This window comes from Coffea eugenioides, chromosome 6 (assembly GCF_003713205.1).
Source record: "Coffea eugenioides isolate CCC68of chromosome 6, Ceug_1.0, whole genome shotgun sequence".
NCBI lineage: Eukaryota > Viridiplantae > Streptophyta > Magnoliopsida > Gentianales > Rubiaceae > Coffea > Coffea eugenioides.
In genome coordinates, this window is record NC_040040.1 from 22,290,116 (window position 1) to 22,303,307 (window position 13,192).

Sequence of the window (13,192 nt, forward strand, 5' to 3'; positions counted from 1 at the left end):
CCTTAAAACGAGTAACCTGTTGTTAATGAAAACTAGCACCACATTCCTAATCCTTAGAAATTATCCCACAAAGTCATCCCCAAAAATATATACTACTCATGGTTTTAAATAGTAACCAACAGAGGACCAAACACAATTAACTCAAATCCTGCGTTTGGACATATAATATCCAGGGCATTCATGGACACAAAGCACCCCTGAATTTAGAGATTAACCAAGATAGTCAATGCCACAAACACATTATCAATAATAATAAAAACTCAACAACTCCAACCCAATGCAATAAAAACTGAACAAACTCATGGCCAGTACGGGGCCGGAATCCAAATAGACAAATCACAACACCTCTGAAAAAAAAACACTCAAATGTATCGGTAGCAAATGCTACAACAAGCTGAGTTGGCTATAAAGAAATCATAGTCAACAACTCAAGTCTCAGATACAAGCTCCCGATGGAAATGAAACGCCTAGAACGGAGGTGGGGGAGGGGGCTCCTGCGTATCAGGCGGGAAACAGCCTTTTATTTTCATAAATGTGATGCGGTCGGCGTCCGATTGTGCTAAATTCCAAATGGCCAGCTCTTGCTTATCCATCAATATTTCAGCCACGGCCATTTTGGAGGCGTACGAAACGTTCTCCATTCCCCAAAGTTGATCCATGGCAGCTTCATAGGCAGTTTTGAGAGGGCCACCGCGGCCGGAACACTACTTGTCCGGAGAACTGACTGACACGCCCATGCTGCTGCTCTTATGGCGACTAACCAGGGACTCAATGGTGTCAAGAGCCTTCATGTACCTATCAGAAGTTGAATGGGAGGCGGTGAACATAGGACTACCACTTGACATGTCCCCCGATTTCCGCTTTCCTTTGCCCTTTCTCCCTTTCGCTTCATTTGCCCCTACTAACTCAGTTTCAACACCCTCGTGCGCAGCGTTCGACCTTCCCTTTCTCCGTGACGATCAGGCAAGATTCTCCATGTATCTCTCCTCGGGTGAAGTACGGGGCTCGTTCTCAAAGCCAGCGCTGAAATCTCCCGTTGCTCCTTGGTTGACAAAAACCTCCTCAAGCAAGTGGTAGACGGTGCAGTCATCTTGAAATTTTAAATATTTTGGGTTCACCTGACAAAAAAAAAAAACACAACCAAAAGGTTATTTGAGGGAGCTGCACGTATAATCTGATTAACTTTTAACAGCCATAAATTGATATAAAAACAGTTTACTTGACAAAAAATACCTATGCAAGCTCAGCCCACTTGCTATCGTCCATGAACCAGGTAAAGTTCTGGCTATCCCAACCCAGTCCCGTTTCCCGCCTCTTGAAGGCAATGTACAGCTTGGTAAGTTCTCGCAAGGCATAGTATTTGGCTCTTATGCTGTCCCTTGTGAACGATGTGCCAAATTGGCAGTTCAACTGCTGTTGAATCTCGGGAACCACGTAGCTACCAATATTATTGTCCCTAATTTCACTAGCTCTATGCATGCTGACTAGGCGGTTGGCAATTTCTATTTCCTGCTGCCTAGTGAAATAAAATTTCTGCCCACCTGGATTGCGCCTTTGTTTTCTCATCTTATTAACCCATAAATAAAGGCAATCAGAAACGTTGGTACTTATACTATCGGCCGGACAAAACAGAGATAAAATAATAAGTAGCGAAAGTAGAGGACTAGCATGTATTACCTTGTAGTAGTTAGAAATGTACTTTTGTAAATCGTTTTCCCTCCAAGCTGAGTTGGATCCCCAACAATTGTCACAATTTTTCGTCTTCAATCCTGTGTTTACACACGAGTCAAAATTAGTCGCACTAAACAAGGCAGTAAACAGAGTCAGAACCACGCAAACTACCTTTGGAAGCACGGCGGGTAATAGGGGGCATGTAACCTTAGAGAACGGCAATGAAAATACCAACCTACCCTGTTTTGTAGCACCAAACAGCAGTATGAAGTTAGACTGCAGATACCAATCTCATCTATAGCCGGAGAAGACAATTTAAAATCACAGAAATAGCATCAAAGAGTTCATTTTGGGGTAAAAACACAAGAATTAATACTACAATAATACGAAAACATGACTGCAGTCGCATTTCAACAAAGCGAGACACACTCATGGGGGGAATAATATGCCAAAGCACAATCAGAAGCAGCCGTTCTCCATGTAATTTCCATCAGAAGCACAAACATATGCTTCTTTCACTGAATTTAGGCAATTCTAATGAATCTCAAGCAAGTAAGACATCTTGGTAAATTTAAATAAGGACTATCGAATGCAACCACCAACTCCGGCAAAACAGCACCAGACAAAATTCATGACCAGCTGATATGAATTGAAGTCAATGCCGTATTGTGGTCAAGAGATTTTCTCAATATTTTGAAAAATGAAATCTGACATTGAATTCAGAGCATGGCCAGTTTATCGTCTCAATATTCAAACCAGTTCAATTTTTCATGGTTCATTTTCAGCATTGCCGAGACTTGGTTCATCCACCACAATACTTTGCACAACTAATCTCTAACTCTACTGTCCAACACCTCTAAATGGCCAAATTGGAAAATTGAAAGCAGCAAGCAAATTTTGACCTCACAGTCAAATTTTTGGGGCTTCCGGACATCAAATTTTGAACATCCCACACATTATTCTTTACAATACGCAGCAAGAACAGTAAAGTGAAAGCCGCAAAATGCCTTAGAAACATAACCTTAACAGTAAATCGAAGGGCGAAGAGGGGTCGGAGCTGCCAGTCACTGTCGAGATGTGCTGTTCGCTGTGAAAGGGGGTTAAGATCCTGATGGATTGAAGCGCGAGGATGGGCTCTTGCAGACAAGGTCGCTCTCAAAGAGGGGTGTACTAGCAAGATGGATCGAAGAGCGAAGAGGGGGTCGGAGCTCAGAGGAGGTTTGGAAGTGAAGTCGCAACCTGAAATCGCGAGCTGAAGGAGGTTGGATTCGAAGGTTGCGAGCTGAAATCTGCTTCGATTACTCACAAATTTCGCCTCTCGATGGCCGGCAATGGTGCTTCAGAGGAGTACTTTGCACAAGCTCCTGACTGGTCCCTGTTCTGAATCTGTCTTCGCCTTCAGCACAGAAGGCAATTTGGCAAAGTAGCGTCGGCAAAGGAAAGCCGAAAACAAGACAATTGGGTATTTTGCCAAAAACGCCGCAGTTTTATTAAAGACCCACTGTAGACTTACTTATCAGTAAGTGTTGTTTCTCAAAGACAAAAACAGTTTTTGGAAAAACTGCCAATCCAAACGAACCAGTTAAAAGAATGGAAATATATTTAGTTTTGATGTGCAAATAGTACAATAAATAGAAGAATAAAAGCAAACAATTAATTTCTAGAATATTGATGGTCAAGAATGCAATTGCAAAAGCAGAGAATTAATTTCCCTAATATTGAGGGCCAAGAATGTAATTAAAGGAATCTTGGAAAATCGGGTATCTAAGCCCTGGAAAAACCCTATCCGGTAGAAATTATCAAAGGCTTGCCTCTGTCTTCTCATTTCATCTCCCCTGCTCAACCGGTTCTCCAAGCAAAAAGCTTGCTCTTTTGAGCTTTTGATCAAGGAAAAATGGTGAGGCATTACAAAATGAAAGGGCACAAGAAAAGGAAGAGAGATAAGGTGCAATATGATAAAGAAGAAAATGGAGAAGAAGAATATGTAGAAAAATCTGTCCCAGGAGAGGGAGGGGCAGAGGAAGAGGAAGATGAGGAGAATATAAATGAAAAGAAGAGAAGGGCTGAAGAAATAGCAAATGAACTTCCCAGTCTTCCAATTGTCCTTGCTGATGACCAGAAAAACGCCAACAAACCTGGGGTTATTTTCATTCTTGAAAAGGCTTCTCTGGAGGTTGCAAAAGTGGGAAAGGTATTAAATTGGATAAGGAAGTATATTATGTTCTTGGGTTTTGGGTTTTAGGGGTCTAGCAGTTGTTTTGGTTTACTTATTTATGTAGTTTCTGTTTTGTTTTGATAATGCAGAATTATCAACTTCTGAACTCAGACAAGCATGCGAATTTTCTGAGGAGAAATGGACGGAATCCAGCTGACTACCGGCCTGACATTGCTCATCAGGTAGCCGAGTACTTTTGCTTCTATTTTGAGTTCTTGATGGATGGTATAATTTGTTTGAACTGTGCCGAGTCTGCCTGATACCCTAAGGAAATACTGCTTCTTCAGTTGCCTCATTAACATAGGGGTTGCTAATTGTCTATAGATGTATCTCAATTTACCAGCAATAAAATCAGCAAAAATTCGAACTCTTATGCTACCCCTAAGCTGTTGTTGGGGATATGAAAGCCCATGTAATTATGAAAAACTATATTTTGAATTAAGCATCTTATGTGATTTTGGTTAAGATTAGTGTCTGACTGGGTTTAGCTTTCTGACAACGTATTCCTGCTCTTACTTCTGGCTCCTTTTATGTTACTTGCTTTTTTCCTTGTCGAAATTTAGGACTGAATATCATTAATATTCATATGATTGCTTAAGAAGTGGATTGAGAGGAAATCAAGGAGTAAACAGCTGCCTAAAGTCACTATCTTTTTGAATACATGGTGGTAGATGGCATAACCTGTAAAATTCTCAATCTGCATTGGATTCTTTTTATTGTATTCTCAGGCTGCTGTTAATAATTTCTGGAGACTTTTCGTCGAAATTAGTTTCTTTTACTTTCCTACTTTCTGACTTGAGCAATGGCCAAAAATCTATATTCTTCCCTTTCCTATCATGGTAGTTCAAGATAATTTGAATGAGTTACCCGTTCACTTGTGTTGTGCTGCACATTTTTTGTGCCAAAAGTTGGCTCTAGGTTCATAGCTTCATTTAGTATGCACTTTACTGTGTAAAAAGTTTAAAATCTGTTTGTGTTTCACAGTAGCTTGACTTCTGTTCCCTTTTTTGAGTTTGAGTTCCATTGTGTTTTAAAGCTACACATGACGTGAATGTTATTTATTCAGGCAATCCTGATGATTTTGGACAGTACACTTAATAAATCTGGTAGAATGAAAGCTTTGTATGTGAAGACTGAGAAAGGCGTGCTCTTTGAAATTAAACCTCATGTTCGTATTCCGAGGACATTTGATCGTTTTTCTGGCATCATGTGTAAGTTTGACTAGTCTTTCCACCTGGCAATTACTTTTCTACCTTGAGAATGTTGAATTTTTCTCCAGGTTGTTATATTATATTCGTATTAGAGCTTTGTCACATTTCTGTAACGTTACAGTGCAGCTGTTACAAAAACTGAGTATAACTGCTGTTGGTAAGCGTGAAAAACTTCTGCAAGCTATTCAGAACCCTGTAACCAAGTATTTGCCCATCAACTCTCGGAAAATAGGTGAATAGAATTGCCTTCTCTTTGTTGTCACTCCCCAAGCAATTAATTTTGAATAATCAGCTTACTTACTTGGATCTCAGGCTTCTCACATAGTTCGCAAAAATTGGTTGATATGCAAGATTATGTTGCTGCTGTTGGTAATGAGATGAACCTTGTATTCGTGGTATGCTGTGTGCTTATCTATAAACAGAAATTTTGTATTCATTGATTTCAATTAAAACTTGCATCATGGTTGACCTTGTTTATGCAGGTTGGTGCGATGGCCCATGGAAAAATTGATGTTGATTATGTCGAGGACTTTATCTCAAGTAAGATAACTTGGTCACTTTTTTTTTTCGTTTTCCATCTTATATTTATACATTTTAAAACATATATATTGGTTTCTATATGGGTGTTGGGTTCTCCTATTAGTTGATGTTGAAGATGTTTAGCTTGTAGTTGCACAAATTTCAGTTGATTTTACATAGCCAATGAATCTAATCTTTTTCGAAGAAATTTTAATGCATAGAATGGCTCTTTTAGAGTTTGTTGGCCATAAAGATTGTTGGTAGCTTATGCCCAGTGTCTTGGTTCCCATGGTCAAAATTTGATGCATAATTGGTTTTTGTTTGACTTTCAAAACTTCATTTTAATGGAGATATAAACATTCCAAGTAATTGAGTTTCTCAAATGAACTGTTTTTGTTTAAAATGTCAAAAAAATGAAACACTAGAGAGCAGGGTCTGTTTGGAGATGTCAAGTGCTAAATGACCCAATAGGCTGAACCGTAATTTAGCCTTAAATGGGTGCTGTGACTTGAAAGAAAGGATGGTTTTAAGTGTGTCTTTAAAATATATGCTATGCAAGTTTGCCATGAATTTGAGAAAGATTTTCATTTCCTAGCGTAGTATTTCTGAGGGTATTAATTTACTTGTATAAGTGTATGGTCATAAAGATTCCCTGATAGTTAAACGCTGTGGGACAGAACAAATTGAGTGTTGTCCTTGAGACATTCAGCTTTTTAATTTATCTAAGACTGCAGCTAAGAGTAGATTTACTGTGCCGCACTATTTTAGGCTAACTAGGATTTGTAGTAAGTTCGTTGTGCTTTCCAGAGTATTTCATTAAGTAGAATGCCTTTCGCACTCAAGTATTCTACTTCATCATCTAGCCATTGAATAAGTGGAAGAAGAATTGGTCATATGAAGGATATGATTGAAATGACATATTGGAGATGCATGAAATGTGCAATATATGATACGCCATTTTATTATTGTATGATATTCTTTAAATGTTAGCATTTTTTATAGTTTTGCTCGGAGGGTTGACTATAAATTATGTTACAAAGATGTAGAGGAAAAAGGTTGTACACTTGTTTGTCCGATGTTACTTCCCTCGTACTTGATGAATATAACTTGTCTGCATAGTTGTTTGACTCATTATTTAGTGAGTGTTAATTTCAGTAGATATATGACCAAAATTTCCATTTATGGGATTTGTAACTTTTGAGGAAGAAGTATTGGACATACCAAGCATACAATTGAGATGACATATTGGAGATATGGAGTGCCTGAAATTTGTCATACATGTTATTCCTTTTTTTTTTTTGTCGAAACGTTAGTTTTATATTTCATCACAAAAGCTTTACAGTAATTGGACAAAGGTCCAAACAAAAGAGACAACTGTCCCATGATGATCCTTGATGCGTTAGCATCTAAGATTGGGATTTACCCATTCTTCATCAAACCAGCTATTAAGAGCATGCAAGCTCAGTTTAATACTATCTAATTTCCCTGTATTAGCTAATGAAAAGGAGCACAGATGAAACAGGCTACTAATGGACTGAATATCCTCTATTAGTGTTGCCAACCGCCAGCTACTATGTCTTGAGTCCACAATGTATCCCTTCAGTTTGCTGTTGTCCAGCTCCACCTCTATGTTTCTCCAACCTTGATTGGCGGCATTCATTAGAGCTAGTTTGACAGCTTCCGCTTGATCTTGCAGTGAATCTCCTGACATTCTTTCTCTAAGTGCCCAAGCTGCATGTAGTTGGCTTGAGTAGTCTGTAGCCGTAATTCCAATTCCCACTGTAGACTGACTTTTGTCATACATGATATTCCATTTTCTGATTATTTGATATTCTTTAATCACCAACCACAGGGCAGCATGCTTGATAATTTGTTCCTATTAGTTGAATATATGCTGTAACAAAGATGAGGAGGAAAAAAGTAATACACTTGTTTGTATGCTCTTAATTCCCAGGTACTTGATGAATATCATTTGTCTGCATAGTTCTTTGACTCATTAGCAAGCGTGCATTAATTTCAGTTCAGAAACCTAACCAAAATTTCCAGTTATGCGATCTTTTAGCTGTGAGGCAAGTACAGTTCGGTTTTCTTTTAGTACAAGTATGGACAAGTCCATGTTAAATTTAATCTGAAACTGATCTCTGCATTTCAGTGCTTTTGCTGATTGAGAATTTGCCTTCCGGGGGTGAATTATGGTGGTAGCTTGTCAATGATCTTGCTAATAATTTGTTTTCAGCCATCTAATTTCTAATGACTTCTTGCAGTTTCTGATTATCCGTTGAGCGCTGCATTCTGTATATCTAGGATCTGCAATGCTGTGGAGCGGAACTGGAGAGTTTTGTGACCTTCTGCAGTTGCCTTTATTTTTAGTAGACATAACCACATATATACCGTAGGCTTTTGTTAACAGACTATTTATGAATATCACTACAATGTGATGATGGTATGGAGTTTACTCCGTGCAAGATGAAACTCCTTTTTTCCTAATGCTTTTTACTCGGTTTGAATACAAAATATTATGTTGGTTCAGAAAAGGTTTTTGGAATTTGGTTCTCAAGATTTTGATTTCTTTTTTTTTTTTTTGCCTTGTAATAGGAGTGGTATACTCTGGCATTGTGGCTTCCAATAGTCTTTAAAACTAGATTGACCAGCCTGTTTGCCTTGTGCTGTTTGAATAAGAAAATGAAAACATTGACCTGCTGGGGAATAAAAGAGATTTTTCACACAATTTAAAGACTTTCAAATGAGTAGGTTACCACCAAAAACAAGAGGGAAAAAGAAAGAAAAATGAATAAGGAAACAAAGTTTGGTGTGACATTCAATGGCTTGGCTGAATGGACAGATAATTAACCTTTGGAATCCTAGGTATGGGTCTATTCAAGTAGATGAGATCCAAGAAGATGGAGACAAAGCCAAATGATGACATCGAAAGGACTTGCAAGTGAAAAGATTTGATCATTTGATATAGGAGCCAGTTGACCCGGAAGTCGGTAAGGAGTTAATGCCTCTCACCAGAAAGGGTTGGAACTTTGAAGGAGCTAGCTTGCTCAAAGCTAACTCGTTATCATTGTTAAGAGGCAGCAGTAGCATAGTTATTAAACCCAGACCGGATATCAACCCAAAAGGGCTATTAGTTCAACAAAGTTAGAAGTTGAACTGCAAGTTTATTGGTTGATTCAATGGTTATATTATATAGAGTAATAAAATAACGTGTTTAAATTATTAAAGATATTGTGGGTCAAATAGGTGGTTGAACTGGTTGGTTTTTTGAGATTTTACTAATCAAATCAATAAATTATTGTCTAGTTAACGAGTTCCTTTCTAATTTGGTGCAACTATTGATCTGGCTCAATTAAGTAATCAATTTACTGAGTTGACCGGTTAAACCGCTGGGCCATGCTTCATAACTATGATCCGTGCTATCTATCCTTTGGGCTTTGGGTGGCAACTAGCAACAATAAATGTGGGTCGTAATTTAGTAACTCTAGAATCAAATCCCAAATTTACAAAAGGTTGGGAGTAATTAATTAACAAAAACTTTACTTTGAAGGAAGTAGAGTAAGGCTCTATTTGATAATCTAATTTATCGTTTAAACTTAATAGATTCAGATTTTAATATATTCAATTGTATTTAATAACTAAAAATTGGAGCTGGCAAAAAAATCTATAACCCAACAACCCGCCCATTAATTTTAAAGGATGAGTTGGGTTAGTTGGGTTATGGGCTTTGTTGAGTTGAGAAGAACAACCCAATTTATTTATTGGACGAGATAGATTTTTTATCTGGGCATCCAATGCTCAACTTGTTTGAAAATAGTTCAAAACAATAAATACAAAATTCAATACACATATGCCAAACCACTTGCATTTGGACATATGTTAACAAATTATTGACCATTTTGTATTCAAAATTCTCATATATATGTTTTCAATCATTTTTTAATTTTTATTTAAAAGAAAAAAGAAACTTGAAGCAAAAACTCATGCTTATTTTACTTCTACAACAATAGTTATAGTTGCTCAACTTCTATAATAATTTATTATGTCTTTTAAGAGTATGTTGTTTTCCTCCTTTTTTTCTTTTTTTTTTTGATTGTTATTATCCAATTGCTACTTGATTCTGTTTTTAAATCTTTTTGTGTACCTAGAATAGAGTTTTAAATTTGTTCTAATTGCATTCTTTTACTTTTCTCTAACTTGTTTTATTTCATTGTTAACAATTCCTCATCAATATTATAATACAACAAATTATATGTCTTTTAATTACATTTTCAAGCATAATATAATCTAGCATTCAATAATTTAAATACATTGAATATTAGAACTTACAATAAAGCAGATATGAATGTAAAAGTGTTAAACAAGTTGTGACAAAAATAAGTTTCAATCAATTAGTAGTATTAAAAAGTAAAAAGTAAACAAATTTGTTTAGAACTTACAATAATGTAGATATGAATAGTAAAAGTGTTAAACAAGTTGTGACAAAAATAACTTTCAATCAATTAGTAGTATTAAAAAGTAAAAAGTAAACAAATTTGTTTAGCTAATCTATATCTAAAATTCATAATACAAGCAATATAAAGTATTATTCTATTTATGTGTTTCCAAGGAGCTTAAGAAGTGAGTATGTGTTTGTGTGTGTGAAAGTGTTTTAGTGTGTGAAAATATATTTATGTATGTAAAAATGTGTTTATGTATGTCAAAAAAATCTTTTTATGTGTGTAAATGTATGTGAGAAAGTTTATATATCAAAATATATTAATTAATAAGTTAGATTATATTTGGGTCATGGGTTTGACATGACCCAATATGATCTAATCCAATCTAAAGTTGGGTGGATTGGATATAACCTATTTAAGTGAAAATCCAATATAAACTAGCCCAACTCGCCTAATTGTCAGTTATACTAAAAATTGAACATTTAAATTAATTAAGTGGCACTAAATTTCTAGGCAAAATTTGCTCCAAAAAATAAGTGATAAGCTATTCACTTATCACTTAATATAATATACACTCAAAGGTATTAATTTAATATTAAAAGTTTAATAATTTAATGAATTCAAATTTCAATTTTATCAAACACAAAATTCATGATTTCAATAGAGTCAATGGTCACAATAATAATGACTCAAGAAAAGCCTTTATCGACTTTCCATAAACTCTTTAGAATATGCTATAACAATGGGCAAATTTCTTCATTTATTTTTCAAAAAAGGAAAAGAAATCAAAATGGTGCTAGTCAAAGGACCAACTCCAATTATTTCAAGCTGGGGGTGGAAAAATATTTTTTTTTAAAGAAAAATGGCAGGGACTGATTGGCAACAAAGGCCCCATTGCATTTTTGAAACGCAAGGGAGATGGGGACGCCTTGATTTTAAAAAAAAAACTTGCCTAACGGTGTAATTACCTTCAGCATAAAAAAAAAAAATCATTACCTTTCTTCGGTTAAATCTTGCAAATATTGCTGGAAAAAGAAAAGATCACTTAATAACATTGATAGGTTATAATTTGTTGCTAAATTTATAATTATTCTTTCCTTGATTTTAGCCAAATATTGTTTTAATTGTCGGATTCTACTTATATTTGGTTAATGGTGCTAATTGTAGGAAAAAGAGCAAAACGTGACAAAAATGGGCAATTTTTCAATTAATTTGATGGTGGCACATTCGGAACCGGTTTCCAAGTCCGAATCAAATTCAAGGCAGTATTGGAGGAAGATTTTGAAGATTTTAATTTTCATTATTAGTCTTAGTATTGGATTAGGAAACTTGGAATATTATTTTTAGTAGTTTCCTTTTTATATTTTGGGGAACATATCTTATTATTAGTAGTAGAAGCTAAATAGGAAACAAAAAGAGAGAAAAAGCCAAATTCCCGTTTGATTAGGAGTTAACCAGCTGCAATTTCGGGAGGAGTTGGTTTTCCTTAAGAAGCTACAAAATAGGAATTGAGAGGGACGGGTGTGACTTGTCTTTTTTCTTTGTCTTTTTTCGTTAGTTTTTGGAGAAGGAACTGAGGGTTATCAAGGGAGTCCTGCGGATTTCCCTTGAGAATGTGTAGCTAAATCTCCATTTTCTAGTCAAGGGAACAACTGAAAATTTTGTTCAACAATAACTGTGAGATCTAAATTATTTTAACTATTTCCTTCATTTATTGGTATTTGTATGTTTTCTGCTTTTAATTGTTGTTATAGCTATCGTGTATGATTGAATAGGTGCGTAATATTTAATTATTCACGTAGGCTATTTGTTAATTGGGGGTGGTTGAATTCGTAATTGTTTGATTACTTCCGTTCCGGTAGCAACAGGTATAATTGGATTTATATCAGGAAAACATACGATCTAGAGTCCCTGCTCCAGTAGCTGGAATTGATTATTCACTGCTTTTAGTGGTAGTTTGTTTTTTATTATTATTGCATAGGCTCGGCACCTGTCAAACCTGTGCAATAATAATAAAAACCTAACTACCACCAAAAGCAGTCAATAATCAATTCCAGGTACTGGAGCAGGGACTCTAAATGTGCAATGGCTTACTTGATTCACCCTGGTTCCGAAGACTGTGCTTAATCCGATATACCAGAATGAATTAACTGACAAAATTACTAATTAGTAAACAGTGGCAAGCAGGATCGTCTTCTCAGGAACTGAGGAAAAGTTCGTTCCTTTCGAGTCAAGACAAACGGGGAGTTTTAGAATTTAATGCTAGTGAATTGCCAACTAAAAAAATTAAATACAAAAAATAATTAATTGAGAGAAATAATTGGAGAAACTCTAGCCAAGGATACATTTCAGAAATGGTTCATGCAACTGATCATCGATTCAGATATGATTCCAACATTTATTAATAGATTAGTTATAGTTGTCATACACGCGATAAACAACCAACATTTTCTTAATTTTTCGATAGTTAAGGTACGACCGTTAACTATTTCTCTAACCCGAAAACAGCCTTAGGTACGACCATAGGATTTAATTTCTAGATTGCATTAAGAATTAGAAAAGTCCAATCCTAACTAACAAAAACGCTACGAGGGTTTGTTTAAATTAGATCATATGTTTTCCTGACATAAACCCAATTACGCCAGTTGCTACCAGGACGGAGGTAATGGAACAATTACGGATTCAACTACCCCCAATTAGCAAAATAGATTACGTGAATAATTAAATATTACGTACTATTCAATCATACACAATAGCTATAACAATTAAAAGCAGAAAACATATAAATACCAATAAATGAAGGAAACAGTTAAAATAATTTAGATCTCACAGTAATTGTCAAACTAAATCGTCAGTTGTCCCCTTGATTAGAAATACGAAGTTAGTTCTCCATTAATGGAGAACAAGCCATGCAGAAAAGCTATTCGAAACTTACAATTGTTGTCTCCCCAAAAGTCGCCAAAAAGGAAAAGTAAAAGATGAAAAAAATAAAAATGAAAGCAATTGTTCTCCTATGTCCTTTCCCAGTCGGCCAAAGAAGAAAATAAAGACCAAGTCCAATGCCCTCACGTCTCTAGCCACACAAAAGATGGAAACAAATTGTCTGACGATTTCTTTCTTACTTTGACTCCTAATTG

The 13,192-nt window shown here is 35.8% G+C and overlaps 1 protein-coding gene across 1 annotated transcript; it reads left to right on the forward strand.

Annotated features, from left to right (window-relative positions):
- Positions 1-3,482: 3,482 nt before the first annotated feature.
- Positions 3,483-8,161, forward strand: LOC113775133 (ribosomal RNA small subunit methyltransferase NEP1). The gene is made up of 7 exons (XM_027319887.1): positions 3,483-3,862; positions 3,976-4,068; positions 4,953-5,097; positions 5,219-5,329; positions 5,410-5,492; positions 5,580-5,637; positions 7,881-8,161. Exons 1-7 carry the CDS (start codon positions 3,566-3,568, stop codon positions 7,958-7,960), a joined length of 867 nt encoding a protein of 288 aa, XP_027175688.1. The 5' UTR covers positions 3,483-3,565; the 3' UTR covers positions 7,961-8,161.
- The last annotated feature ends 5,031 nt before the right edge of the window (positions 8,162-13,192 follow it).

What these genes read in the sequence shown, in the direction of transcription:
- LOC113775133 (XM_027319887.1), top strand. Translation starts at nt 3,566, where the DNA reads ATGGTGAGGCATTACAAAATGAAAGGGCACAAGAAAAGGAAGAGAGAT. An exon ending in TCGTTTTTCTGGCATCATGT is followed by an intron (nt 5,098 to 5,218) that starts GTAAGTTTGACT and finishes GTAACGTTACAG; the next exon opens with TGCAGCTGTTACAAAAACTG. An exon ending in TGTCGAGGACTTTATCTCAA is followed by an intron (nt 5,638 to 7,880) that starts GTAAGATAACTT and finishes GACTTCTTGCAG; the next exon opens with TTTCTGATTATCCGTTGAGC.